The sequence below is a fragment of the Oryzias latipes genome, chromosome 8 (assembly GCF_002234675.1).
Source record: "Oryzias latipes chromosome 8, ASM223467v1".
NCBI classification, from domain to species: Eukaryota; Metazoa; Chordata; class Actinopteri; order Beloniformes; family Adrianichthyidae; genus Oryzias; species Oryzias latipes.
Genome location: NC_019866.2, coordinates 25,589,466 through 25,616,714, shown reverse-complemented (window position 1 = coordinate 25,616,714; position 27,249 = coordinate 25,589,466). Strand labels below are relative to the sequence as shown.

The 27,249-nt window shown below is 53.3% G+C and overlaps 1 protein-coding gene across 1 annotated transcript; it reads left to right on the top strand.

Annotated features, from left to right (window-relative positions):
* Window positions 1-261: 261 nt before the first annotated feature.
* Window positions 262-27,249, top strand: pdxdc1 (pyridoxal dependent decarboxylase domain containing 1). Its single transcript, XM_023957895.1, has 24 exons — window positions 262-627; window positions 1,675-1,778; window positions 7,081-7,171; window positions 7,562-7,630; window positions 9,011-9,103; window positions 9,473-9,622; window positions 9,694-9,883; window positions 10,968-11,036; window positions 11,107-11,185; window positions 14,203-14,287; window positions 15,113-15,161; window positions 15,454-15,555; window positions 15,635-15,760; window positions 18,697-18,747; window positions 18,826-18,892; window positions 19,344-19,405; window positions 19,537-19,642; window positions 19,713-19,887; window positions 20,264-20,382; window positions 20,774-20,895; window positions 21,221-21,313; window positions 21,378-21,474; window positions 26,635-26,733; window positions 26,838-27,249. Exons 3-24 carry the CDS (start codon window positions 7,095-7,097, stop codon window positions 27,059-27,061), a joined length of 2,304 nt encoding a protein of 767 aa, XP_023813663.1. The 5' UTR covers window positions 262-627; window positions 1,675-1,778; window positions 7,081-7,094; the 3' UTR covers window positions 27,062-27,249.

The window sequence follows — 27,249 nt, the reverse complement described above, 5'->3', positions numbered from 1 at the left end:
AGGGTTCGATTCCCGGAGGGGAAGAAACAAAGGTACTGGGGGCAATTACCATATGGCGAGCAGTTAACATCACTCAGTGAGGGTCCTTAGGCAAGACCCTTAACGCTACTGCCTCCCGAGCGCAGTTCAGCTGCAGCTCACCGCTCCCCCAGGGGATGGGTCAAATGGAGAGAAGAATGTCCCCATTGAGGGATAAATAAAGTATCTGAAAAAATATATATTATATATTCATGTTTTTTATGTCTGAAGCACAAAAAACAGGAATGTGAAGTTTAGGATGAATCTGATTTCTAAAGTCCACCAGAAAATGTCTGCATGAAAAAAACTGAAGTTCCACCGATTCAGAACTGAAAAAACTCATCAACAGATAAGAAAATACTTTTACTTCCGTGTCCGGGTTTTAAAAGGAAACCCGTGGGTGTCGTCATGACCCGCCACCTGGCTGGCCAATCAGGTGGCAGCGCGTGACATCCGCGTTGCCAGCGTGGCCCTGACGTCACTATGGTTGAGGAAGTGAAGCGTTCGGTGAGTTTTGTGGTTTCGGAACCTGCCTGGATGACTGATAACACTCCGAGAGTCCGAACCCGAGGGGCAAGACACTTGTGCGCATGTCCGCGGTGAAAGCAGGTGAGGAAAAGGAGTTCTGACAGCGGCCGCGCGCGCACGCACCTGCTCCGGTTACGCTGCTGATTCTCAGGACCGTCCGCGCGGTAGTTTCTGCGAGTTCTCAGACAGGTTTTCAATCTGCTGCACGATGTCCGACAAGTCCCGAATGAGCGGAGAGGCGTTGCTATGGAAACGGAAGTTTCGATCAGTTCTAGATCCAGAGCTGCTGGTGGTCTTTGAACGTCACTCTGTCCAGATCCCACTGTGGTCGAACGATGACGTCAGTGTTTACTGGCGCTCCAAACCTCATCGGAATCAATGTTTGATGTTTTGGGGCGCGAGAGGGAGAAGAAGAAAGACCCGCAATGGTCCCGCAGCGCGAACGCAGAGACTGATGCAGAAAAGTCCAACTTCTGAGTTTCATGGCGGAAAAACGAAGATGTTCCGATGCAGACGGCCGGGACCACGTGTGTGTCCCTACCTCCGAACTTCAGAGGAAACTTTGACCTCTGGGAACCTTTGACCTCTGGGACGGGGTCAGCTGCTGGACCTCTCTGGGTTCCTGGGTCTAAATGACGTTGGTGATCAGCTGATCCCATCCACAACCAGAGGACCCAGACTTCTGCCCTGAAGCTTCAGAGAGCTCTAAGTGTTGGGCCACTGGGAGGAGGTGTTGGACCGGTCCGGATCCCTTTGACTGCTACACATGGATCAGTTCTAATCTTTAGATCACTCCTAAACCGGTTCCTAGTTGAAGAACCCTTCTAGTGTAGTCCACGTCTCAGACACGAGGATTCAGTTCTTATCACATCAACTCTCAGAGCTTTAACAGTCACTGATACACTTTGGGTTTGGGGAGATTTTGTCCAAAACCAACAGACCTATCAGTATCTGAAAGTCCACTTTACCCATGATGCCTCTGTCAAACCGCCACTTATGGTCGCTGCGCTCATTTCGCTAAAGCTGGGTCAGTCGCTGTTTAGTGACTTTCAAAAGCAAAGACATTTGTATATTCACTGTAGTGTCAGCATCCCATAATAATCTTTCTGCATGACTGTATACCTACAGATGAATCATTCATCGTCAATACAATAGAAAACTGCAACACAATTGGAGCGACTAAAGACTGGGAGGTACAAGGAACTGAAAAGACATCCGTGTGCAGACGTGAGGTAATTGTGGTTCTCCGCTGTTCTCCGCTGTTCACCGCTGTTCTCCGCTGTTCTCCGCTGTTCTCCGCTGTTCACCGCTGTTCACCGCTGTTCACCACTGTTCACCACTGTTCTCTGCTGTTCTCCGCTGTTCTCCGCTGTTCACCGCTGTTCACCACTGTTCTCTGCTGTTCTCCGCTGTTCTCTGCTGTTGTCTGCTGTTCTCCGTTGTTCTCCCCTGTTCACCGCTGTTCTCCGCTGTTCTCCGCTGTTCACCACTGTTCTCTGCTGTTCACCACTGTTCTCTGCTGTTCTCTGCTGTTGTCTGCTGTTCTCCGTTGTTCTCCGTTGTTCTCCCCTGTTCACCGCTGTTCACCACTGTTCTCTGCTGTTCTCTGCTGTTCTCTGCTGTTCTCTGCTGTTCTCTGCTGTTGTCTGCTGTTCTCCGTTGTTCTCCGTTGTTCTCCGTTGTTCTCCCCTGTTCACCGCTGCTCACCGCTGTTCACCGCGGTTCTCCGCGGTTCTCCGCTGTTCACCGCTGTTCTCCGCTGTTCTCTGCTGTTCTCCGCTGTTCTCCGCTGTTCTCTGCTGTTCTCTGCTGTTCTCTGCTGTTCTCCGCTGTTCTCTGCTGTTCACCGCTGTTCTCCGCGGTTCTCCGCTGTTCACCGCTGTTCACCGCTGTTCTCCGTTGTTCTCCCCTGTTCACCGCTGTTCACCACTGTTCTCTGCTGTTCTCTGCTGTTCTCTGCTGTTCTCTGCTGTTGTCTGCTGTTCTCCGTTGTTCTCCGTTGTTCTCCGTTGTTCTCCCCTGTTCACCGCTGCTCACCGCTGTTCACCGCGGTTCTCCGCGGTTCTCCGCTGTTCACCGCTGTTCTCCGCTGTTCTCTGCTGTTCTCCGCTGTTCTCCGCTGTTCTCTGCTGTTCTCTGCTGTTCTCTGCTGTTCTCCGCTGTTCTCTGCTGTTCACCGCTGTTCTCCGCGGTTCTCCGCTGTTCACCGCTGTTCACCGCTGTTCTCTGCTGTTCTCTGCTGTTCACCGCTGTTCTCCGCTGTTCACCGCTGTTCACCGCTGTTCACCGCTGTTCTCCGCTGTTCACTGCTGTTCACTGCTGTTCTCTGCTGTTCACCGATGTTCTCCGCTGTTCTCCGCTCTTCTCCGCTGTTCACCGCTGTTCACCGCTGTTCACCGCTGTTCACCGCTGTTCTCCGCTGTTCTCCGCTGTTCACCGCTGTTCACCGCTGTTCACCGCTGTTCACCGCTGTTCACCGCTGTTCTCCGCTGTTCACTGCTGTTCACCGCTGTTCACCGCTGTTCACCGCTGTTCACCGCTGTTCACCGCTGTTCACCGCTGTTCTCCGCTGTTCACTGCTGTTCTCCGCTGTTTACCGCTGTTTACCGCTGTTCTCTGCTGTTCACTGCTGTTCTCTGCTGTTCACTGCTGTTGTCCGCTGTTCACTGCTGTTCTCCGCTGTTCACCGCTGTTGTCCGCTGTTCACTGCTGTTCTCTGCTGTTCTCTGCTGTTCTCCGCTGTTCACCGCTGTTCACCGCTGTTCTCTGCTGTTCTCTGCTGTTCACCGCTGTTCTCCGCTGTTCTCCGCTCTTCTCCGCTGTTCACTGCTGTTCTCTGCTGTTCACCGCTGTTCACCGCTGTTCACCGCTGTTCACCGCTGTTCACCGCTGTTCTCCGCTCTTCTCCGCTGTTCACCGCTGTTCACCGCTGTTCACCGCTGTTCACCGCTGTTCACCGCTGTTCTCCGCTGTTCACCGCTGTTCACCGCTGTTCACCGCTGTTCTCCGCTGTTCACTGCTGTTCACTGCTGTTCTCCGCTGTTTACCGCTGTTCTCTGCTGTTCACTGCTGTTCTCTGCTGTTCACTGCTGTTGTCCGCTGTTCACCGCTGTTCTCCGCTGTTCACCGCTGTTCTCCGCTGTTCACTGCTGTTCTCTGCTGTTCTCTGCTGTTCTCCGCTGTTCACCGCTGTTCACCGCTGTTCTCTGCTGTTCTCTGCTGTTCACCGCTGTTCTCCGCTGTTCACCGCTGTTCACCGCTGTTCTCCGCTGTTCACCGCTGTTCACCGCTGTTCACCGCTGTTCACCGCTGTTCTCCGCTGTTCTCCGCTCTTCTCCGCTGTTCACCGCTGTTCACCGCTGTTCACCGCTGTTCTCCGCTCTTCTCCGCTGTTCTCCGCTGTTCACCGCTGTTCACCGCTGTTCTCCGCTGTTCACTGCTGTTCACTGCTGTTCTCCGCTGTTTACCGCTGTTCTCTGCTGTTCACCGCTGTTCTCTGCTGTTCACTGCTGTTGTCCGCTGTTCACTGCTGTTCTCCGCTGTTCACCGCTGTTCTCCGCTGTTCACTGCTGTTCTCTGCTGTTCTCTGCTGTTCTCTGCTGTTCTCTGCTGTTCTCTGCTGTTCACTGCTGTTGTCCGCTGTTCACTGCTGTTCTCCGCTGTTCTCCGCTGTTCACCGCTGTTCTCCGCTGTTCACCGCTGTTCACCGCTGTTCACCGCTGTTCTCCGCTGTTCACCGCTGTTCTCCGCTGTTCTCCGCTGTTCACCGCTGTTCTCTGCTGTTCTCTGCTGTTCTCCGCTGTTCTCTGCTGTTCACCGCTGTTCTCCGCTGTTCTCCGCTGTTCTCCGCTGTTCACCGCTGTTCACCGCTGTTCACCGCTGTTCACTGCTGTTCTCCGCTGTTCACCGCTGTTCTCTGCTGTTCACTGCTGTTCTCTGCTGTTCACTGCTGTTGTCCGCTGTTCACTGCTGTTCTCCGCTGTTCACCGCTGTTCTCTGCTGTTCTCTGCTGTTCACTGCTGTTCTCTGCTGTTCTCTGCTGTTCACTGCTGTTGTCCGCTGTTCACTGCTGTTCTCCGCTGTTCACCGCTGTTCTCTGCTGTTCTCCGCTGTTCTCCGCTGTTCTCTGCTGTTCTCCGCTGTTCTCCGCTGTTCACCGCTGTTCACCGCTGTTCTCTGCTGTTCTCCGCTGTTCTCTGCTGTTCTCCGCTGTTCTCCGCTGTTCTCTGCTGTTCTCTGCTGTTCTCTGCTGTTCTCCGCTGTTCTCCGCTGTTCTCTGCTGTTCTCTGCTGTTCACCGCTGTTCACCGCTGTTCTCTGCTGTTCACCGATGTTCACCGATGTTCACCGCTGTTCTCTGCTGTTCACTGCTGTTCTCTGCTGTTCACTGCTGTTCTCCGCTGTTCACCGCTGTTCTCCGCTGTTCACCGCTGTTCACCGCTGTTCTCTGCTGTTCTCCGCTGTTCTCCGCTGTTCTCTGCTGTTCACCGCTGTTCACCGCTGTTCACCGCTGTTCTCCGCTGTTCACCGCTGTTCACCGCTGTTCACCGCTGTTCACCACTGTTCACCGCTGTTCTCTGCTGTTCACCGCTGTTCTCCGCTGTTCACCGCTGTTCTCCGCTGTTAACCGCTGTTTTCCGCTGTTCTCCGCTGTTCTCCGCTGTTCACCGCTGTTCTCCGCTGTTCACCGCTGTTCACCGCTGTTCACCGCTGTTCACCGCTGTTCTCTGCTGTTCACCGCTGTTCTCCGCTGTTCACCGCTGTTCTCCGCTGTTAACCGCTGTTTTCCGCTGTTCTCCGCTGTTCACCGCTGTTCTCCGCTGTTCTCCGCTGTTCACCGCTGTTCACCGCTGTTCACCGCTGTTCTCCGCTGTTCACCGCTGTTCTCCGCTGTTCTCCGCTGTTCACCGCTGTTCTCTGCTGTTCTCTGCTGTTCTCCGCTGTTCTCTGCTGTTCACCGCTGTTCTCCGCTGTTCTCCGCTGTTCTCCGCTGTTCACCGCTGTTCACCGCTGTTCACCGCTGTTCACCGCTGTTCTCCGCTGTTCACTGCTGTTCTCCGCTGTTCACCGCTGTTCTCTGCTGTTCACTGCTGTTCTCTGCTGTTCTCTGCTGTTCACTGCTGTTGTCCGCTGTTCACTGCTGTTCTCCGCTGTTCACCGCTGTTCTCTGCTGTTCTCTGCTGTTCACTGCTGTTCTCTGCTGTTCTCTGCTGTTCACTGCTGTTGTCCGCTGTTCACTGCTGTTCTCCGCTGTTCTCTGCTGTTCTCCGCTGTTCTCCGCTGTTCTCTGCTGTTCTCCGCTGTTCTCCGCTGTTCACCGCTGTTCTCTGCTGTTCTCTGCTGTTCTCCGCTGTTCTCTGCTGTTCTCCGCTGTTCTCCGCTGTTCTCTGCTGTTCTCTGCTGTTCTCCGCTGTTCTCCGCTGTTCTCTGCTGTTCTCTGCTGTTCACCGCTGTTCACCGCTGTTCTCTGCTGTTCACCGCTGTTCACCGATGTTCACCGCTGTTCTCTGCTGTTCACTGCTGTTCTCTGCTGTTCACTGCTGTTCTCCGCTGTTCACCGCTGTTCTCCGCTGTTCACCGCTGTTCACCGCTGTTCTCTGCTGTTCTCCGCTGTTCTCTGCTGTTCACCGCTGTTCACCGCTGTTCTCCGCTGTTCACCGCTGTTCACCGCTGTTCACCGCTGTTCACCGCTGTTCACCGCTGTTCTCCGCTGTTCACCGCTGTTCTCTGCTGTTCTCCGCTGTTCTCCGCTGTTCTCTGCTGTTCTCCGCTGTTCTCCGCTGTTCACCGCTGTTCTCTGCTGTTCTCTGCTGTTCTCCGCTGTTCTCCGCTGTTCTCCGCTGTTCTCCGCTGTTCTCTGCTGTTCTCTGCTGTTCTCCGCTGTTCTCCGCTGTTCTCTGCTGTTCTCTGCTGTTCACCGCTGTTCACCGCTGTTCACCGCTGTTCACCGCTGTTCACCGCTGTTCTCTGCTGTTCACCGCTGTTCACCGATGTTCACCGCTGTTCTCTGCTGTTCACTGCTGTTCTCTGCTGTTCACTGCTGTTCTCCGCTGTTCACCGCTGTTCTCCGCTGTTCACCGCTGTTCACCGCTGTTCTCTGCTGTTCTCCGCTGTTCTCTGCTGTTCACCGCTGTTCACCGCTGTTCACCGCTGTTCTCCGCTGTTCACCGCTGTTCACCGCTGTTCACCGCTGTTCACCGCTGTTCTCTGCTGTTCACCGCTGTTCTCCGCTGTTCACCGCTGTTCTCCGCTGTTAACCGCTGTTTTCCGCTGTTCTCCGCTGTTCACCGCTGTTCTCCGCTGTTGTCCGCTGTTCACTGCTGTTCTCCGCTGTTCTCCGCTGTTCACCGCTGTTCTCTGCTGTTCTCCGCTGTTCACTGCTGTTCACTGCTGTTCACTTCATCTTTTACTTTCTAGATTTAGCCTAGAAATAAAACCAAAATCAATGCCACAGTCAGGAAACGTTGACCAATGTGAAATTCCTCAGACTTGTGTACTTTAGTTGTGTTTATTTGTTGCTCCGTCTGCTCTGCAGCAAACGACTTCTCCATGTCGTCTGACGGCGCTCTGGCAGAGGTGGAAAAAAGTCTGAGTGACGCCATGAAGACGCTGAGAGACGGACAGAGGTGAGAGGAAAACTGATGCAGACACTCAGACTTAATTCAGAGGAATTCCTTCCAGCATCTTTTCAGGACACATTTATTTGACTGGCATAGCAGCCCCTCTGACCTGGCTTTGGGGGGGGCATTTGTGTTCATGTTCCAGTTGGGAAGGCAGTGGTTTCAGGTTGGAACACTGAGCGGTTAGTTAGGGAGGGTGGGATCCAGGAACTCCCCAGTCTTTGCATGGATCTGCTCTGTCAGGAGGCTGGAGTTGCTGCATGCCACATGATCGTTTCTGCTTTGCTCTCATTCCCAAGGACCCTCTCTGGGTGTTGTTAATTGCACTCATTACCCCCCCCCCGGGCCTGAGACCTGGCCTCACCAACTGACCCATTTGTTTGTTTGTGTGAGCAGAGAGCCGGGGGGAGCAGCGGATCGGTGTCCTCTCTGGAGAAACGGCATCCCAGGACCTCTGCAGGGAGAGTAAGACGCTCAGACGCACACACTTCCTGTCGGCCGCAGAAAAACTGGATTGTTAATCTGTACTGACCCGCTGGCATGAACATCATTACGGCTAAAAGTCTCAAAATCCAGGAATACGTGCTTCCCGATCAGATTCCTGTCGTGGTTTCTGTCCTGACGTACAGTTACATTCTAGAGCAGAGCTGTGAAGGTGAAATCTGCAAAGTCGTCATGTTCTCAGGCAGGAAAACTCCTCACTACACACTTTGTCCTCTTTTCTCAGTCAGACACCAACATTTTCACATTTTTCTCTGGTTTCAATTCTCAAAGTTCTAACCTTCATAGAGAAAGGAGTCCAGGATGTTTGAATAAAACACAGATCTGATCATGTAACTCTGGAAACATTCTGGACAGGAGACACGGCATGGAGGGGATGGACTGACCAGTTCAGACGCAGAACGCTGTGCTGTTACTGCAGAATCCCCCCAAATAATGTTAGACGGCCAACGATGAACCAAGGACTGCTTTTTGGTAACGTCTGTGTGATGATCCTTGCCTGCAGTCTTTTAGTTTTGCTACTGAAATGGGGGCTCTGATCCAGAAAAGGTGCTTCTGTTGTCTGTAAAGATCTGCTGGTTTTTGTTCAGGACACTTCACGTCTGTTTTTACGCCTCTGAACAGGAGTTTGACAGGGAGACACAAACCAAACCATTGGTGGACGGCCGTGGGTTTGAACCTTTGTTCAGAAAACACCACATGGGTTCAGATCAGGGAGGCCGTTCCTAGTGGTCACGCCCCTCCAGGCGCCGCTGTCGTCGCCCCGTGGGCATTAGAGCCCCCCAGGAGGACAGTGGAGTCCCCGTTGTGGCACTTAAAAAGAAACGCCCCCTAACCCGTCCTCAGCTCGTGCAAAGCTCTGCAGCGAGGCTTTAGCAGGAAGCGGTAAACACATCGCTGCTCTGCCGTCTGCTTTACATCGGTTTCCAGTCAAGTTTGGAATTGATTCTAAAATTCTATTTTAGTTTTCAGAGCCTGGCATGGTCAAGCATATCGACCTTTAACCCCATCCTCTTCGGCCCGATGCTTAAGGTCTTCCTTTCACGCCGTTGCTCCTCGTCTCTGGAACTCCCTCCATTGCTGCTGCTCAGATACTAATACTAAAAATACTACTAAAATACTAAAAGCAGAAACTATGTAGTAATAAAATAAACTCTGAGAATGGAACACTAAGGTTAAAATAAAGAGGATTGAAACAAAAACCTCTGATTGGCTTGAAAAGCAAATAAATAATCATGTGATTTAAAACCAAAGTGAATGAAGGAGATCATGACTGTCGTAGAACAGAACAGGAGGGAATCTGCTCAGACATGGCAGTGAGTCTGTTTGTGTGTCTGTGTGCAGTGGACTGGATGTCAGCAGCCTCCTTCAGGTGGTCCAACACCTCCTCCACGAGGAAGAGGAGGAGGAGGAGGAGGAGGAGGAGCCCAGGCCAGCGTACGTATGACTGACAGCTGCATGAATGTCATTCTAAACCAACATGTCAATCATAACACCAGATGTTTTTAAAAGTTGTGTTGAATTCCCAAACGGCATGAAAACAGGAAGTCTGCAGCTGCTGGGACCGAGTTTTCTCCTGTCTTTTGCTGCAAATGTTTGTTTCTAAGCACAGCTGCCAGCAGGGCGCCAGCAGGGCGCCAACATGACTCCTCCTCCTTTTTCCAGACTCTCTGAAACCTTTCGTCTCTCTGCAGGCCGCTCTGCTTTTCTTCACCTTTTGTGTCTTTTGCCCGCTTTGCTCGGGTTTCATGTGGTCTGCTTGCTACCTGCGGTTCTCCGCCGCTAAACGGCCATGTCTGCCTCCAGGAGGCGGCTGGGGGTGGGGGTCCAGGACCAGGTGACGCTGCTGGGCCACAGCCTGGCGGCGTACTTCTCGGTGCTGCAGCGGGAGCGACTCCGGAAGCTGAGCACTCGCGTCCTGTCGGACAGCACGCTGTGGCTGTGCAGGCTCTTCAGGTACCGCCGGCCGCCTCGGGGTTACGGACGGCTTCGAGAACGATCCGTCTCAGGCCTCTGTCTCCACACAGGTATGAAAACGGTTCCGCCTACTTCCACGAGGACGACAGGGACGGAATAGTGAAGGTGTGCCGCCTGGTCCTTCATGCCCAGTACAAAGAATATGGCGCTGAAGGATACGGCGCCCTGAGCGCCCACCAGCCTGTCATCTATCAGAGCGCCGCCGGCAGGCCGGAACTGGGACAACACTTGTGCAGTCAGGTGCAGACACACAGACCCCACAGCACCACAGGAAGCATCCATGAGTCCTCCAAAGGAGCTCAGAGTATGAAGCCAGCTGTCCTAATAGTTCAGTCCAGTTCCCACCAGGCTGACGGACGCTCTACCTCTGTCCTCCTGAAGCCGTCTCCAAACCGGCCACTAATGCTAAGCAAGGAAACTTCCGGCTGACAGGCTACTTCCTCTAAACCTCATTTCAAGACTTTCAGAATAAAAGCAGCATTAACCTTCAGCTGTTCAGGAATGCTTTGACCAGAGAAGAACTTCAGGATGAATTGCAGACGTAGATGATGTGATCGGCCCCCAGAGTTTAGAGCTCTCCACGTTTGAGTACATGCTGCATTAAACATCAGGACTTCTAGCTGAGTGCATTATGCTCTCATTCTGTCAAATTTGACTGTTTTTACTCTGAAGTATAAACCCCAGGAAAACCTTATTGTGACCAGAAATGTTTCATTCTATTCTAGAATCTATTCATTCATTCCTATTCTAGTCCGTTATGTCCCGTCAGGGTCACAGGGCTGCTGGAGCCTATCCCAGCCACTCATGGGCTTTAACAAAAACAGTCTGGTATTTTTAGAGGAACACAGAAATGTATGTGGATGAAGATTCTCCGTCATGAAGATGGCATGTTTTTTGAAGCTGAGTCACCATCTGGAGTCCTCATCCGTCTTCTTCAGAAGCCATCGCTCCGTTATAATAAACTCAGAAACGTGACATCAGAGATGTAGCAGCTGGATGGTCGGGGTCCTCGGGGAAGACCCTTCGCGCTGCTGCCTAACTATGCAGCCACTAGAATGTTGTCCCCCTGTGCCGGGGTCATGTCAGGAAGGGCATCAGGCATAAAACTCTGTGCCACACCAGTGAAAGCTGATTGGCTGTGCCAAAAGGTGAACAACGTGACGCTAAAACTACAGTTTAGTTTGGAAAGAAAAAACTTTCTAGAGTTAAAAATGTATATGCTTTTCCCATGAAATGATGCCATTAGCTCTTCCCGCCTCCGTCTAGACTTCATGTTTTTGCTCTCAGACCACTCAGAAAGTCAACTTCATGGATGTGTTTTCAGCTCGGCCTGCCGCTCTCCAGTCTGTGCACGGTTCCCTGTAACACCGTCTTTGGATCACAGCACCAAATGGTAGGAAAACGCTACTATGACAAGTTCAGAAGTCTGGTGGAAACCCTCAGACGCTGGTGTGTCCCTGTAGGATGTGGCCTTGCTGGAAAAACTCCTGAAAGAAGACACAGATGCAGGAAAGCGTCCTCTGCTGCTGATTGCCAACGCAGGTGAGTCCCACCTGCAGCATGAACACACCTGCATGATGAACACACCTGCATCATGAACACACCTGCATAATGAACACACCTGCAGCATTAACACACCTGCATGATGAGCACACCTGCATCATGAACACACCTGCAGCATGAGCACACCTGCATCATGAACACACATGCAGCATTAACACACCTGCATGATGAACACACCTGCAGCATGAACACAGATGCAGCATGAACACACCTGCATCAAGGACACACCTGCATCATGAACACACCTGCATCATGAACACACCTGCAGCATGGACACACCTGCATCATGAACACACCTGCAGCATGAACACACCTGTAGCATGAACACAGATGCAGCATGAACACAGATGCAGCATGAACACACCTGCAGCATGGACACACCTGCATCATGGACACACCTGCAGCATGAACACACCTGCATCATGAACACACCTGCATCATGAACACACCTGCATCATGAACACACCTGCAGCATGGACACACCTGCATCATGAACACACCTGCATCATGAACACACCTGCATCATGAACACACCTGCATCATGAACACACCTGCAGCATTAACACACCTGCATGATGAGCACACCTGCATCATGAACACACCTGCAGCATGAGCACACCTGCATCATGAACACACCTGCAGCATTAACACACCTGCATGATGAACACACCTGCAGCATGAACACAGATGCAGCATGAACACACCTGCATCAAGGACACACCTGCATCATGAACACACCTGCATCATGAACACACCTGCAGCATGGACACACCTGCATCATGAACACACCTGCAGCATGAACACACCTGTAGCATGAACACAGATGCAGCATGAACACAGATGCAGCATGAACACAGATGCAGCATGAACACAGATGCAGCATGGACACACCTGCAGCATGAACACACCTGCATCATGAACACACCTGCATCATGAACACACCTGCATCATGAACACACCTGCAGCATGGACACACCTGCATCATGAACACACCTGCAGCATGAACACACCTGTAGCATGAACACAGATGCAGCATGAACACAGATGCAGCATGAACACACCTGCAGCATGGACACACCTGCAGCATGGACACACCTGCATCATGGACACACCTGCAGCATGAACACACCTGCAGCATGGACACACCTGCATCATGGACACACCTGCATCATGAACACACCTGCAGCATGGACACGCCTGCATCATGGACACGCCTGCAGCATGAACACACCTGCAGCATGAACACACCTGCAGCATGGACACACCTGCATCATGAACACACCTGCAGCATGAACACACCTGTAGCATGAACACAGATGCAGCATTAACACACCTGCATCATGAACACACCTGCATCATGAACACACATGCATCATGAACACACATGCAGCATGAACACACATGCAGCATGAACACACCTGCAGCATGAACACACCTGTAGCATGAACACACCTGTAGCATGAACACAGATGCAGCATTAACACACCTGCATCATGAACACACCTGCATCATGAACACACATGCATCATGAACACACCTGCAGCATGAACACACCTGTAGCATGAACACACCTGTAGCATGAACACACCTGCAGCATGAACACACCTGTAGCATGAACACAGATGCAGCATTAACACACCTGCATCATGAACACACCTGCATCATGAACACACATGCATCATGAACACACATGCAGCATGAACACACCTGCATCATGAACACACCTGCAGCATGAACACACCTGTAGCATGAACACAGATGCAGCATCAACAAACCTGCATCATGAACACACATGCAGCATGAACACACCTGCATCATGGACACACCTGCAGCATGAACACACCTGCAGCATGGACACACCTGCATCATGGACACACCTGCAGCATGAACACACCTGTAGCATGGACACAGATGCAGCATGGACACACCTGCAGCATGAACACACCTGTAGCATGAACACAGATGCAGCATGAACACACCTGCAGCATGAACACACCTGCAGCATGGACACACCTGCAGCATGAACACAGATGCAGCATGAACACACCTGCAGCATGAACACACCTGCATCATGGACACACCTGCAGCATGAACACAGATGCAGCATGAACACACCTGCAGCATGAACACACCTGCAGCATGAACACACCTGCAGCATGAACACAGATGCAGCATGAACACACCTGCAGCATGAACACACCTGCAGCATGGACACACCTGCAGCATGAACACACCTGCAGCATGAACACACCTGCAGCATGAACACGGATGCAGCATGAACACGGATGCAGCATGAACACGGATGCAGCATGAACACGGATGCAGCATGAACACAGATGCAGCATGAACACACCTGCAGCATGGACACACCTGCAGCATGGACACACCTGCAGCATGGACACACCTGCATCATGGACACACCTGCAGCATGGACACAGATGCAGCATGGACACAGATGCAGCATGGACACACCTGCAGCATGAACACACCTGCAGCATGGACACACCTGCAGGATGGACACACCTGCAGCATGGACACACCTGCAGCATGGACACACCTGCATCATGAACACACCTGCAGCATGGACACAGATGCAGCATGGACACAGATGCAGCATGCACACACCTGCAGCATGAACACACCTGCAGCATGAACACACCTGCAGCATGCACACACCTGCAGCATGCACACACCTGCAGCATGCACACACCTGCAGCATGCACACACCTGCAGCATGAACACACATGCAGCATGAACACACATGCAGCATGAACACACATGCAGCATGAACACACCTGCAGCATGAACACAGATGCAGCATGAACACACATGCAGCATGGACACACTTGCATCATGAACACACTTGCATCATGAACACACCTGCAGCATGAACACACCTGCAGCATGAACACACCTGTAGCATGAACACACCTGCAGGATGAAGTCTGAAGGCGGTGGGAGGGATCACGTCATGCTTTCCTCCTTCTTTCCTTCAGGAACGTATTCAGCCGGACACACGGACAAACTGAGCCGACTGAAAGACGTGTGCGATCAGAGCGGCCTGTGGCTTCATGTGGAGGGGTGGGTCGGCTCTTTGATTCTAAAGCAGACAAAAACCGTCTTTATACCTACAGACCTTCAGTTTGACAAACGCACTGGTCGAGGACCCGAGGCTGAAAAGCCACGCCCACAAAGCTCTCTCATGAAAAGTGTTGGTTTCATCCTCTGCTTTAATGAATGAAAACTACACGGAAACAAACCAGGTCACACAAACAGGTTAAAACGGTCTGATGCTGCTCCTCAAGTTTAGTCTCTGTCCAAAAGGACCAAGAAATATGTTAGTAAACATGGTTAAAAACACGACAAATGTAAATCTGGCGCTGCTTAAATGGTCGTTTTCCTCGCTATGGTTACTATCAGTTATTCTGCTTTTAACAGTCTTATTTATTGCATATATTTATTTGTATTGACTGATGCACATTCTATAAGCTGTTATAGGGACTGACTGTTTTCACAGTAAATGATTGTGACCAAAAAGCACGTTGGACGTACCCTCTAATGGGGGCAGGACTGTACATCCTGTTTGCAGACGTTTCTGTTCGAAAGCTGTGATACAAAACATGTCTAGCATCTGCAGGGTGACACAAACGACACTCCCCCAGGCCAGAACCAGCCCCGTCACAGAAAATAGATGTTTCAGAGAGCATAAAAAAGTCAGAACAGCAAAACTATGACAGTTTTCAGACTGTTCAAACAGAAAGGACTTGAAATAACACGATGAATCTAGAATACAGATGTTCTAAAAGCAGGTGTGGCGCTCAGAAACGAGGCTTTCTGCTTTGCTAACGTTTCTGGCTCTGACTCCGTTGTGCTGCAGTGACATGAATCTGCTCCATTCCTGTTCAGGGTCAACCTGGCCACTCTGGCTCTGGAGGAGGTCGCCTCTACCGTCACGGTAAAGTCTCTCTTCTGTTAGAGGTCAAATGCTGTTGACAAAGCTTTGAGAAGCACCATGTGACCCGTGGATGGGGCTGCAGACGTCCTCAGTGGCGCTCTGCGGGCCCGTCTGACCCGCAGAGCGCCACTGAGGCTAAAGCTGGCGTTGGTGGAAAAGCCGCTCCGTCTTCCTGTAGAGGAGAAAAACCAGTGAAGTTCATGTTATGTTATTCCTGCATGAAAACGTTTGACACGGACGTGAAGAGGTGTGATTCCATAACAAGGGTTCAATGTGCCCCCTCCCTCTGCAGGCCGCCAGCAGAAGCGACAGCCTGACTCTGACCCCGGGTCCGTGGCTCGGCCTCCCGGCGGTTCCAGCCGTCACCCTCTACAGACATGAAGACCCGGCGATGGTGGGCGGTCCTCACGCTGACGGGCGGTCTGGGCGGCTGCATGGGGGGGTTTCGTCTGATCACCATGCTTTGCCCGTAGGCTCTGGCGGCAGGGCTGACCTCCAGCCGGCTGGTGGAGAAGCTGCGAGCGCTGCCCCTCTGGCTGTCACTGCAGCACCTGGGACACAACGGGATCACCCAGAAGATCCGCCACGCCGCCGCTCTGGTGAGCATCAGCCCGCCTCTCATTTACGGGGAGGGTTTCTTTTTCTCCTAAACTACAACCAAAGGGCAGAAGCTCTTGTTCCAGAGGGAGACGCGTGTTCGATTCCGAGCCTTTCCTTTGGTTCCTGCTCATTCCTGCAGCCAGAAGCTGCTTCTGCTTAGAGATCTGCACCACAAACCCGCTGTAGCAAAGCAGACACTGCAGCTCTGCCAACACTTTTTCCAAACCACCGTCTCTGGCAGAGGGGTGGAGCGGTCGACCTCTCGATGTAGGTTTGGTTCCGCTTTGCATGCACATTGGTCAAAGGTGTGAAGGAGTGTGTGGATGGAGAATCCAACAACCTTTCTTCAGGGCTTTTAAAGTGAATGAAAGCATTTTGCTTCTTGTTGGTTCACTTTGGTAAACTGGGATTAGCAGCAGCCCAACATGTAGAAGACGAGTGTCTTTCCTGCTGAAGATGGGCTCTAACAGGCGCCATGAAAACAGGTAGATGGTGGAGGACAGGGGGCCTCCTGAAGGACACGTCCCAGATCTGAGGGAGCCAGCAGTCCTGCTTTTACCAATGATTTCATGACAAATCCTCGGTTCAGCCGTTCTCCCTCTGCTGGCTGTCTGACTAGCTGCTTTTTTAGATGCCATCTATTTCCTTGTGTTTTGGTTTTTGAACAACTTATCCGTTAAAAATGAGCTCAGACGTGTTTTCAGGACGACGTCCTTCCAGATGTCTGTGTCTCCATGCTGCAGCATCCGTGTCTCTGCAGGACACGTCTGTTATCCGGATCCAAGACACACTGAAGCGCTTGAACTGGATCCTAACTGCAGATCACGTTTCAGGGGTTTTTAGCTCAGCTTTTTGTTGATTGATGTAAGGGATAATTTTTAAGGCTGTATTTACATGCAACTGAAGGAAATTCATGTTGGCCAAGATGCACTTATTTAAGTGTGTCCAAGGCTAAATGCTGGTCGCATGTGTTAACCTGAGCCTTCCTCCTGGTCCATGCGGCCAAGAAGAGTCCAGCACTGGACACAGGAATTAAGTGAGACCCAGTAAAAAAGCTTCAGAATTGGAATTTGTCATTGTATTTCACTCATTTACATGGAATGGACAAACTAACTGTGATGATGACAAATCTGTAACATGGAAGTGGAACTCAGTCTTGGTCATCTGTTGTTTGTGAGTTAATGTAAAGAAGAGCCCATGGCGGCGGGACACGTGTCTTCTTCCCTTTGACTACCTTCTCTTCTTTTTTTTTTTTTTTTTTTTTTAACTTGTCCTGTCCAACAGCTGGGCAGTCAGATGAGAGCTGAGGGCCTCTTGGGTTGGACATATTTTACTTTAACAAGAGGGGTTATTAATCTTCAGACAAACCAAAGGTATGTCTGAATAAACCCCTTTTGGAATTGAGGCCAAACTTTATTAATTTCAATCATGTTTGGAAATCTTTGGTGTTGGACCGGACGGAAAAGGAAAGAAGGGAAGAAGAGAGAGGGACGCTAGAGAGAGGGGGGGTAGGGGGTGAAAATAGGAGGGGAAGGGGGGTAAGACCATGAAGCAGCATAAAGCAACAAGTTTACTGGTTGTTAATCATTATGGTAAGGTTCAAATGTAGTACAAAAAGGGCGGAGCCTGTCCACACACACACTCAAATGTTATAAACACACCTGCTAGCTGCAAAAATGTCCACCTGTCGACATGTACACAAAACCGATAGTGTTCACACGCATACTTATGCCTTAAAACCAACTAGTGTGAAATATTTCAATCTTTCTAACACGCAAACTGTTAGTGCAATGGTGAGCTAACACCTGTGCTCAGGTGAGTGTTAATGTTCTTCTAAAATGGATGGTGGAACGTGAAAAGAAGGAGGGAGAGTGCCCAGCCATCCCCACCCCAAGACCCCCACCGCAGCAGCAGCGGCAGCCGGAATCCCCCCAACGCCACACGGGAACCGGCAGGGAACAACCGCCGCCCGGGCGACCAAGCCCGCCACCCAGGCCAGGGCCAGCAGGGCCGCCGCAAGGCCCCCAGAGCCAGAGGCCAGGGACGCACGGAGGGAAAGAGAGCGCCGCCCCAGCCCAACCAGGAGAGCAGCCCCCCCGCCGCGCCGGGAGAACCCAACGCAGGGCCCCACCGGAGAAGGACGCCCACAGCCCCAAACGAGCACCCCACCACCACCCAGGAGTTCCGGGCACCCCCCCGCCCCAACCCCAGGTACGAGCCAGGACCCCCCAAGGGAGACCCGCTCCGCACACCAGGCAGCCATCCGCCCGGCCCACGGTTGGTCCAGGGAGGAGCGAGGCAGGGGGCCCGCCGCCCCCGCCCAGGAGGGGGGAACCCCGGGGAATAAAGAGGGCCCACAAGGGGTGTTGTAAATATGGCCCGACCAGGCTCGGCCACAGTTGGAAATTTGGCGGGGCCCAGCGCTCAGGAGCAAGGACCAGAACCCACCCCCCAGGGACCAGACACCCCCGGCTCAGATGTAATGTGAACCCCCCCACCGCGCGGAGAGAGCACCGCCGGGCCCAGGAAGCCGGCACCCCGGGGACACGGCCGCCGCTGCAAAGGGGCCCGTACCCCCCACCAGGGAAGAGGCAGGGGACAGACGGACCCAGGTCCCACCTTCCTTGCAAAATGTGTGTGCGTGTATGTGTGTTTGAAAGGGTGTGTGTGTGCATGTGTGTGTGTTTATGTTGGGATGTATATATTGAGGGGGGAGGGGTGTGTGTACTAAGGGGGGTGCGGTTAAAATTGGCGGGTAGGGTGCCAGGAGGACATCCGCTGCTTGCTGGCAGTGATGTCCAAGCACCCCCCCTACCAAGGGCCCTACATGTCTAAGGTGCAAATAAAACCGAAAGAGGGGGGGCCCACTCCATACGGCAACCACAGGAGGGGGGCCACTGCCTAGTAAACCTACTACCTTCTCTTCTGTGTGCAGAGTCAGCAGCTGCTGCAGAGGCTGAAGTCTCTGGACTCCATTAAGACCCTGGTAGGTCTCATGAGCCGCTTCTATATGCAGAGACGCAGAAATCAGATCTTCATCTGACAAACTTTGTTCTCCCAACAGGTGGAAGATGAACTGGATTCTCCAGTGGTTCTCTTCAAGTTCTGCCTAGAAACCAGTTCTGGGGAAGGTGAGCTGCAGTGTGCTGGTGACACACCAGTAACACGACGGTGACGCATTTCAGTAAAAACCACCATGAAAACCGATTTCACCATAGCTGGCAGACATGGATCCTTCTAGGGGAGATTAGAAACAACCAGCACTGAAGAACATGCCGACGCTCCACTAAGCTTTAAAGAAGCGTGTCTGAAAGCCCAAAGTGTTGAAGTGTTTGTTTGCATCCAGCAGCATGTTTAGAGGCCGGTCCTGTAGAGTTCTGGTATGCCGGTAGCTGGAAGTGTTGACGTGTTGACAGAAGCAGTCTTGTTAGCGACTCGACTCTGTGATCCGTTTTCTGACCGGTCAGACGGTCTCACATGCCTAAACCCTAAAGTCTGTGGTGGATTCAGCAGCCTGTGGCATGACTGTGGCCGCCTCAGCCTCTTCTTTCCTTTGACTTCCGTCCCTGTTGTGTGTCCAAGAATGCAGACAGGATTCAGTGGATCTCCACCAGAAGAACCTGCTGGATTCCTTCAACCGATGGGTGAGAGCAGCACACTCGTCCTGGCTGGGTGTCACTTCTTAGCGCTTTTCCAGTGATCCTCCAGAACCTGCCGTGTGGCGGTTCTAGCGCTGCAGCTCCAGCAGCACCGACGCGTTTGTTGATCCCTGCAGCTCGGACAGCAGGCGGCTCGGCGGGTTCCCGGCAGCGGCGTGGATGTGGTGGAGCTGGACGGCGAGGGGGTCTGCATCCGCTTCAGCCCCCTCCTGACTGCTGCAGGTGCCGGCCTCACATGGTTTGTCATCACAGAAAGAGCTGCTGGATGTGACGCTGGTGGTTTCCCCTCCAGAACTCGGCACACAGGGGGAGGATGTGGAGCGTTTGGTGGCGACACTGCAGGAGCTGGTACCCGCCATGACCTCCACCGTGACCTACAGAGCAGCCTTCTGGGAAGAGACGCGGCGCCTGGCGTCTTCGCTCACATACGTGGAGGAGATGAACTGGGCCGGGCTGGGAGTTGTGCGGTGAGCTGCAGGGAACGCCAGCCGGAACATTCTGACTGTCGGAGCCTTTTTAATGGAGACCTTTGAGTTTCTCTCTGGATGATTGATGAAGCAGGTTGAGATATTTGAAGATGGTTTTCTGGAACCTCTTCATGCAGAAGCTGGCTGCTCTCTATCGAACAAAGAATAAGAACATGTTTGGTCAGGTCTAGATTCAGAATATGCCGTCACTTTTTTAATGACACAATGATAGAATCTCATACATTCAACATTTGGACTCGTCAAGTCTTTTCTTTTTTAAATATGTTTTTTTAATTTAGAAAGAAACCTCTTTGAAAGCTGTGCAGCTCTGAACATGTGAGCAGACTTTTCTGAAGGTGCTGCTGCTGTTCTTCAGGTATGAACCACAGTCTGATGAGGCAGACGGCAGCAGGCGGCAGCAGCAGCTGGAGAAGATCAACAAGGAACTGCTGAAGAAGCTCCAGGAGCTGGACAGTGACATCGTCTTCTCCTCAGGTCAGTCCTCCGGTCTGAAACCCTTCATCAAACGGACGGAGAGCCGCCGCCGCAGAGCGGCTCCAACCACAAAATGGTGTAATGACAGACGGCGTTTTAACAGGACAAAAACCACCAAATCAAACCATACAACGCTGCAAAAATGGTCACAGTATTCAGACCTTCTGATTGGACAGAAGTTTCTGGAAGTCACAGCCTTGTCCTGCCGCAGAGCAGCTGCTGCAGCTGTGCTAACAGTGGGTGCATCTCATTTTGGGAGCTGTCAGCGTTTCTGCTCTTCCTCAAATCTGACCGGAAGTGCTGCAGTCAGATTCTGCTGTTGGCTTTTTCTTTGATTCGTGTCCACACGACACGTAGCCAGAAACCGTCTCCCTTTTATTTCTGCTCTCAGCTCCAGAGTTTGTAGCGGAGAAGAACGGCGTCTTCGTCGGCATGGTGACGGAGGATGTGGCGGTGGCAGAGCTGGTGCAGACCATAGCTGCCCTGGGACGGGAGGTGGAGGAGAGTGGGCGGGTAACTGTGGTTTTTACGGCTTAATGACAAAAGTCATCTCAGCACAAAGTGCTTTAGGACGACAAAAACTGTCTTTCCAGAAGAACCGAGGAACAACTTAAAAACTACAGACGCAAAGCCATAGATGATCAAATGCAGTTTGTCTGAATTCAGCTTAAAAAACAGAATGAAATCGTTTTTAAGGCCCGCAGACGAGACGGCAGAACACGGCCTCATTGAGGCTTTCCTTCATTAAACCGTCTGGGTCCATGTCTGAACCAGGACTGAGTGTTTGGACCTCCAATGATGTTTCTGAAGATGTGACTTTGGTTCTGGTGTCCCGCAGCTGCTGGAGAACATGACGGAGGTGGTGAAGAAGGGCATCCTGGAGGCGGAGCTGGAGCTGCAGCGGGCCAGCGAGGAGAAGCTTCTGGAGGAGGTGGGTCCATCTGGTGCTGGCCGGAGCGGCGCCGCTGGATCAGAACTCATGCTGTGTGTTTCAGGGGATGCTGAGGCAGATCCCTGTGGTGGGCTCGGTCCTGAACTGGTTGTCCCCTGTTCAGAGCTCGGTGAAGGGGAGGACCTTTGACCTGGCAGCAGGTACGTTCAGGAATTTCAAGCATTCAGTCTTTTGATGTCATGGAAACAACAAAAAGACAAAAACAAGCAGAAAATCTGTTACTGGCTAAAGTCCGTCCCATTTCTGGACTCGTGCTGCGTCTGACTCCTCCCCTCATGAGCTTGAGCTGCGGTCCCTGGAACCCCCAAGTCCAGCCTTCATGCAGGGAGGGGCTGGCGTCCCGGTGTTTGTCATGATCCGTTCAATTCCAAGTCCTTTTCTCTGGCAAAGGATTTGGAACAAGGAGAGAAAACACAGAAAACTTAAAGTTTAGCTCAACTTGATCAAAACATCCGGTGGTTTAATCCAGATTCTTCATTTGGAACATTTTAATAAACAATCGTTGGTCTTCATCATTCGTGGTCGTTGATCTGGACAGTTCAGCGATCCATCCCAGAGTCACGTGTTAAAGAACAAAAAGCCTCGGCATCCATCTGGAGGAGGAGGAAGAGGAAGAGGAAGAGGATGGGGAAGAGGAGGAGGAGGAAGAGAAGGGGGAAGAGGAGGAAGAGGAGGAGGAAGAAGAGGAGGAGGGGGAAGAGGAGGAGGAAAAGGAGGAGGAGGAAGAGGAGGAGGAGGAAGAGGAGGAGGAAGAAGAGGAGGAGGAAGAAGAGGAGGAGGAGGAAGAGTAGGGGGAAGAGGAGGAGGAGGGGAAGGGGGGAGGAAGAGGAGGAGGAGGAAGAGGAGGAGGAAGAGGATGGGGAAGAAGAGTAGGGGGAAGAGGAGGAGGAGGAAGAGGAGGAGGAAGAAGAGGAGGAGGGGGAAGAGGAGGAGGAGGAGGAGGAAGAGTAGGGGGAAAGGAAGGAGGAAGAGAAAGAGGAGGAACAGGAAGGGGAAGAGGAGGAGGAAGAGTAGGGGGAAGAGGAGGAGGAGGAAGAGAAGGGGGAAGAGGAGGAAGAGGAGGAGGAAGAAGAGGAGGAGGGGGAAGAGGAGGAGGAAGAGGAGGAGGAGGAGGAAGAGTAGGGGGAAGAGGAGGAAGAGGAGGAGGAAGAAGAGGAGGAGGGGGAAGAGGAGGAGGAACAGGAAGGGGAAGAGGAGGAGGAAGAGTAGGGGGAAGAGGAGGAGGAAGAGGAGGAGGAGGAGGAAGAGTAGGGGGAAGAGGAGGAAGAGGAGGAGGAAGAAGAGGAGGAGGGGGAAGAGGAGGAGGAAGAAGAGGACGAGGAAGAGTAGGGGGAAGAGAAGGAGGAAGACGAGGAGGAGGAACAGGAAGGGGAAGAGGAGGAGGAAGAGTAGGGGGAAGAGGAGGAGGAGGAAGAGAAGGGGGAAGAGGAGGAAGAGGATGAGGAGGAAGAGGAGGAGGAGGAGGAAGAGTAGGGGGAAGAGGAGGAAGAGGAGGAGGAAGAAGAAGAGGAGGAGGGGGAAGAGGAGGAGGAAGAGGAGGAGGAGGAAGAGTAGGGGGAAGAGAAGGAGGAAAAGGAGGAGGAGGAACAGGAAGGGGAAGAGGAGGAGGAGGAAGAGGAGGAGGAGGAAGAAGAGGAGGAGGGGGAAGAGGAGGAGGGGGAAGAGGAGGAGGAAAAGGAGGAGGAGGAACAGGAAGGGGAAGAGGAGGAGGAAGAGTAGGGGGAAGAGGAGGAAGAGGAGGAGGGGGAAGAGTAGGAGAAGGAGGAGGAAAAGTAGGAGGAAGAGGAGGAGGAACACGAGGAAGAGGAGGAGCAGGAAGAGGAGGAGAAGGAGGAGGAAGAGGAGCAGGAAGAGGAGTAGGAAGAGGAGGAGGAGGAAAAGGAGGAGGAGGAAGAGGAGGAGGAAGAGGATGGAGAAGAAGAGGAGGAGGACGAGGAGGAGGAAGAGGAGGAGCAGGAAGAGGAGGGGGAAGAGGAGGAGGGGGAAGAGGAGGAAGAGGAGGAGGAGGAAGAGGATGGGGAAGAGGAGGAGGGGGAAGAGGAGGAGGAAGAAGAGGAGGAGGAAGAGGAGGAGGAGGAGAAGGAAGAGAAGGAGGGGGAGGAAGAGTACGGGGAAGAGGAGGAGGAAGAGGAGGGGGAAGAGTAGAGGGAAGAGTAGGAGGAAGAGGAGGAGGAAGAGTACGGGGAAGAGGAGGAGGAAGAGTAGGGGGGAGAGGAGGGGGAAGAGTAGGAGGAAGAGTAGGGGGAAAAGAAGGAGGAAGAGGAGGAGGAGGAACAGGAAGGGGAAGAGGAGGAGGAAGAGTAGGGGGAAGAGGAGGAGGAAGAGGAGGAGGAGGAGGAAGAGGAGGGGGAAGAGGAGGAGGGGGAAGAGGAGGAAGAGGAGGAGGAGGAAGAGGATGGGGAAGAGGAGGAGGGGGAAGAGGAGGAGGAAGAGGAGGAGGAGGAGAAGGAAGAGAAGGAGGGGGAGGAAGAGTACGGGGAAGAGGAGGAGGAAGAGGAGGGGGAAGAGTAGAGGGAAGAGGAGGAGGAAGAGTACGGGGAAGAGGAGGAGGAAGAGTAGGGGGGAGAGGAGGGGGAAGAGTAGGAGGAAGAGTAGGGGGAAAAGAAGGAGGAAGAGGAGGAGGAGGAACAGGAAGAGGAGGAGGAAGAGTAGGGGGAAGAGGAGGAGGAAGAGGAGGAGGAGGAGGAAGAGTAGGGGGAAGAGGAGGAGGAAGAAGAGGAGGAGGAGGAAGAGGAGGACGAGGAAGAGTAGGGGGAAGAGAAGGAGGAGGAACAGGAAGGGGAAGAGGAGGAGGAAGAGTAGGGGGAAGAGGAGGAGGAGGAAGAGAAGGGGGAAGAGGAGGAAGAGGAGGAGGAAGAGTAGGGGGAAGAGGAGGAAGAGGAGGAGGAGGAGGAAGAAGAGGAGGAGGGGGAAGAGGAGGAGGAAGAGGAGGAGGAGGAAGAGTAGGGGGAAGAGAAGGAGGAAAAGGAGGAGGAGGAACAGGAAGGGGAAGAGGAGGAGGAAGAGTAGGGGGAAGAGGAGGAGGAGGAAGAGAATGGGGAAGAGGAGGAGGGGGAAGAGTAGGAGGTGGAGGAGGAGGAGGAAAAGTAGGAGGAAGAGGAGGAGGAAGAAGAGTAGGGGGAAGAGGAGGAGGAACAGGAGGAAGAGGAGGAGCAGGAAGAGGAGGAGAAGGAGGAGGAAAAGTAGGAGGAAGAGGAGCAGGAAGAGGAGTAGGAAGAGGAGGAGGAGGAAAAGGAGGAGGAGGAAGAGGATGGGGAAGAAGAGGAGGAGGACGAGGAGGAGGAAGAGGAGGAGCAGGAAGAGGAGGAGGGGGAAGAGAAGGAGGAAAAGGAGGAGGAGGAACAGGAAGGGGAAGAGGAGGAGGAAGAGTAGGGGGAAGAGGAGGAGGAGGAGGAAGAGGAGGAGGGGGAAGAGGAGGAGGAAGAGGAGGAGGAAAAGGAGGAGGAGGAACAGGAAGGGGAAGAGGAGGAGGAAGAGTAGGGGGAAGAGGAGGAGGAGGAAGAGAAGGGGGAAGAGGAGGAGGAAGAGGAGGAGGGGGAAGAGTAGGAGGAAGAGGAGGAGAAGGAGGAGGAAAAGTAGGAGGAAGAGGAGGAGGAAGAAGAGTAGGGGGAAGAGGAGGAGAAACAGGAGGAAGAGGAGGAGCAGGAAGAGGAGGAGAAGGAGGAGGAAGAAGAGGAGGAGGGGGAAGAGAAGGAGGAAAAGGAGGAGGAGGAACAGGAAGGGGAAGAGGAGGAGGAAGAGTAGGGGGAAGAGGAGGAGGAGGAAGAGAATGGGGAAGAGGAGGAGGGGGAAGAGTAGGAGGTGGAGGAGAAGGAGGAGGAAAAGTAGGAGGAAGAGGAGGAGGAGGAAAAGTAGGAGGAAGAGGAGGTGGAAGAAGAGTAGGGGGAAGAGGAGGAGGAACAGGAGGAAGAGGAGGAGCAGGAAGAGGAGGAGAAGGAGGAGGAAAAGTAGGAGGAAGAGGAGCAGGAAGAGGAGTAGGAAGAGGAGGAGGAGGAAAAGGAGGAGGAGGAAGAGGATGGGGAAGAAGAGGAGGAGGACGAGGAGGAGGAAGAGGAGGAGCAGGAAGAGGAGGAGGGGGAAGAGGATGGGGAAGAGGAGGGGGAAGAGGAGGAGGAGGAGAAGGAAGAGAAGGAGGGGGAGGAAGAGTACGGGGAAGAGGAGGAGGAAGAGGAGGAGGAACAGAAGGGGGAAGAGGAGGAAGAGGAGGAGGAAGAGTAGGGGGAAGAGGAGGAGGAAGAGTAGGGGGAAGAGGAGGGGGAAGAGGAGGGGGAAGAGTAGGAGGAAGAGTAGGGGGAAGAGGAGGAGGAAGAGAAGGAGGAAGAGGAGGAGGAGGAGGAGGGGGGAGAGTAGGAGGAAGAGGAGGAGGAGGAAAAGTAGGAGGAAGAGGAGGAGGAAGAGTAGGGGGAAGAGGAGGAGGAACAGGAGGAAGAGGAGGAGCAGGAAGAGGAGGAGAAGGAGGAGGAAAAGTAGGAGGAAGAGGAGCAGGAAGAGGAGTAGGAAGAGGAGGAGGAGGAGGAAAAGGAGGAGGAGGAGGAAGAGTAGGGGAAGAGGAGGAAGAGGAAGGGGAATAGGAGGGGGAAGAGGAGGAAGAGGAAGGGGAAGAGGAGGAGGAGGAAGAGGAAGAGTAGGGGGAAGAGGAGGAAGAGGAGGGGGAAGAGGAAGGGGAAGAGGAAGGGGAAGAGGAGGAGCAGGAAGAGGAGGAAGAGGAAGGGGAAGAGGAGGAGCAGGAAGAGGAGGAAGAGGAGGAGGAAGAGTAGGGGAAGAGGAGGAAGAGGAAGGGGAAGAGGAGGAGGAAGAGGAAAGGGAAGAGGAGGAGCAGGAAGAGGAGGGGGAAGAGGAGGAGGAAGAGGAAGAGGAGTAGGAAGAGGAAGGGGAAGAGGAGGAGGAAGAGGAGGAGGAGGAAGAGGAAGAGGAGGAGGAGGAGGAAGAAGAGTAGGGGGAAGAGGAGGAGGAGGAGGAAGAGGAAGAGGAGGGGGAAGAGGAGGAGCAGGAAGAAGAGGAGAAGGAGGAAGAGTAGGGGGAAGAGGAAGAGGAGGAGCGGGAAGAGGAGGAGGAAGAGGAGGAGGGGCAATAGGAGGAAGGGGAAGAGGAGGAAGAGGAAGGGGAAGAGGAGCAGGAAGAGGAGGAAGAAGAGGAGGAGGAAGAGGAGGAGGAAAGGCCTAACAGTGAGCGGGTGAAGGACAGGCAGAATGTTCTCCTGAAGCTCTAACGAAGCTTTGGTCCAATCGGACTCCTGGTGGTTCCGTAAATGAAGGTTTCTCAAACAGAACACAGAAAGTCGATGTTACTCGTGTCTCCAGGTTCCCTGGATTCCACGGAGACCATGTACTCCACCAAAGCCCAGGGGGGCGGAGCTTCCCTGCAGGACCCCCCCAGCCTGCTCCCACAGAGGCTGCCAGGTAGGCTGGACCCCCCCCTCACCGAACACCAAATGATCCAATCAGAACACATCTTTGAAGAGAGCATACTGATGCATGCTGGGACTCTGTCGCACTCTTCACAGGTCAGAGACTGTTCCGGCGCTCTGGGGCGGACTCCCCGATGAAGACCGGGGGGAGGACGCACGACCAGGAGAGCAGCGGCCACAGCGCCAGCGGGGAGGCGCCACATACGCCCGACCACACCCATCCAATGAGCATCCCCGACAGTTCAGAGGAGGGGGGGGCTGGGGAGGAGCTGGAGGAAAGGCAGTCGGGGGGGGTCCAGGTGGAGCAGGGCGACCGATAGGACTGTGCCCCCCAGCAGGTGCGCCCTTTCAGCCATCAGAAAGGGCTTCTGTCCAGACGACTCTAGAGGCTCAGTAGAGTCAATTCTACTCTTTTCTATCCAACTGTCTTCCTCTCTGCTGGCTGCAGACCAGCAGAGCTCCGCCCTCTGAGAGGAAGACCAGGAAACGGCTTCACATGCCAAGTCAG

What these genes read in the sequence shown, in the direction of transcription:
- pdxdc1 (XM_023957895.1), top strand. Translation starts at nt 7,095, where the DNA reads ATGTCGTCTGACGGCGCTCTGGCAGAGGTGGAAAAAAGTCTGAGTGAC. An exon ending in TGGCTGTGCAGGCTCTTCAG is followed by an intron (nt 9,623 to 9,693) that starts GTACCGCCGGCC and finishes GTCTCCACACAG; the next exon opens with GTATGAAAACGGTTCCGCCT. An exon ending in GCTGCTGATTGCCAACGCAG is followed by an intron (nt 11,186 to 14,202) that starts GTGAGTCCCACC and finishes TCTTTCCTTCAG; the next exon opens with GAACGTATTCAGCCGGACAC.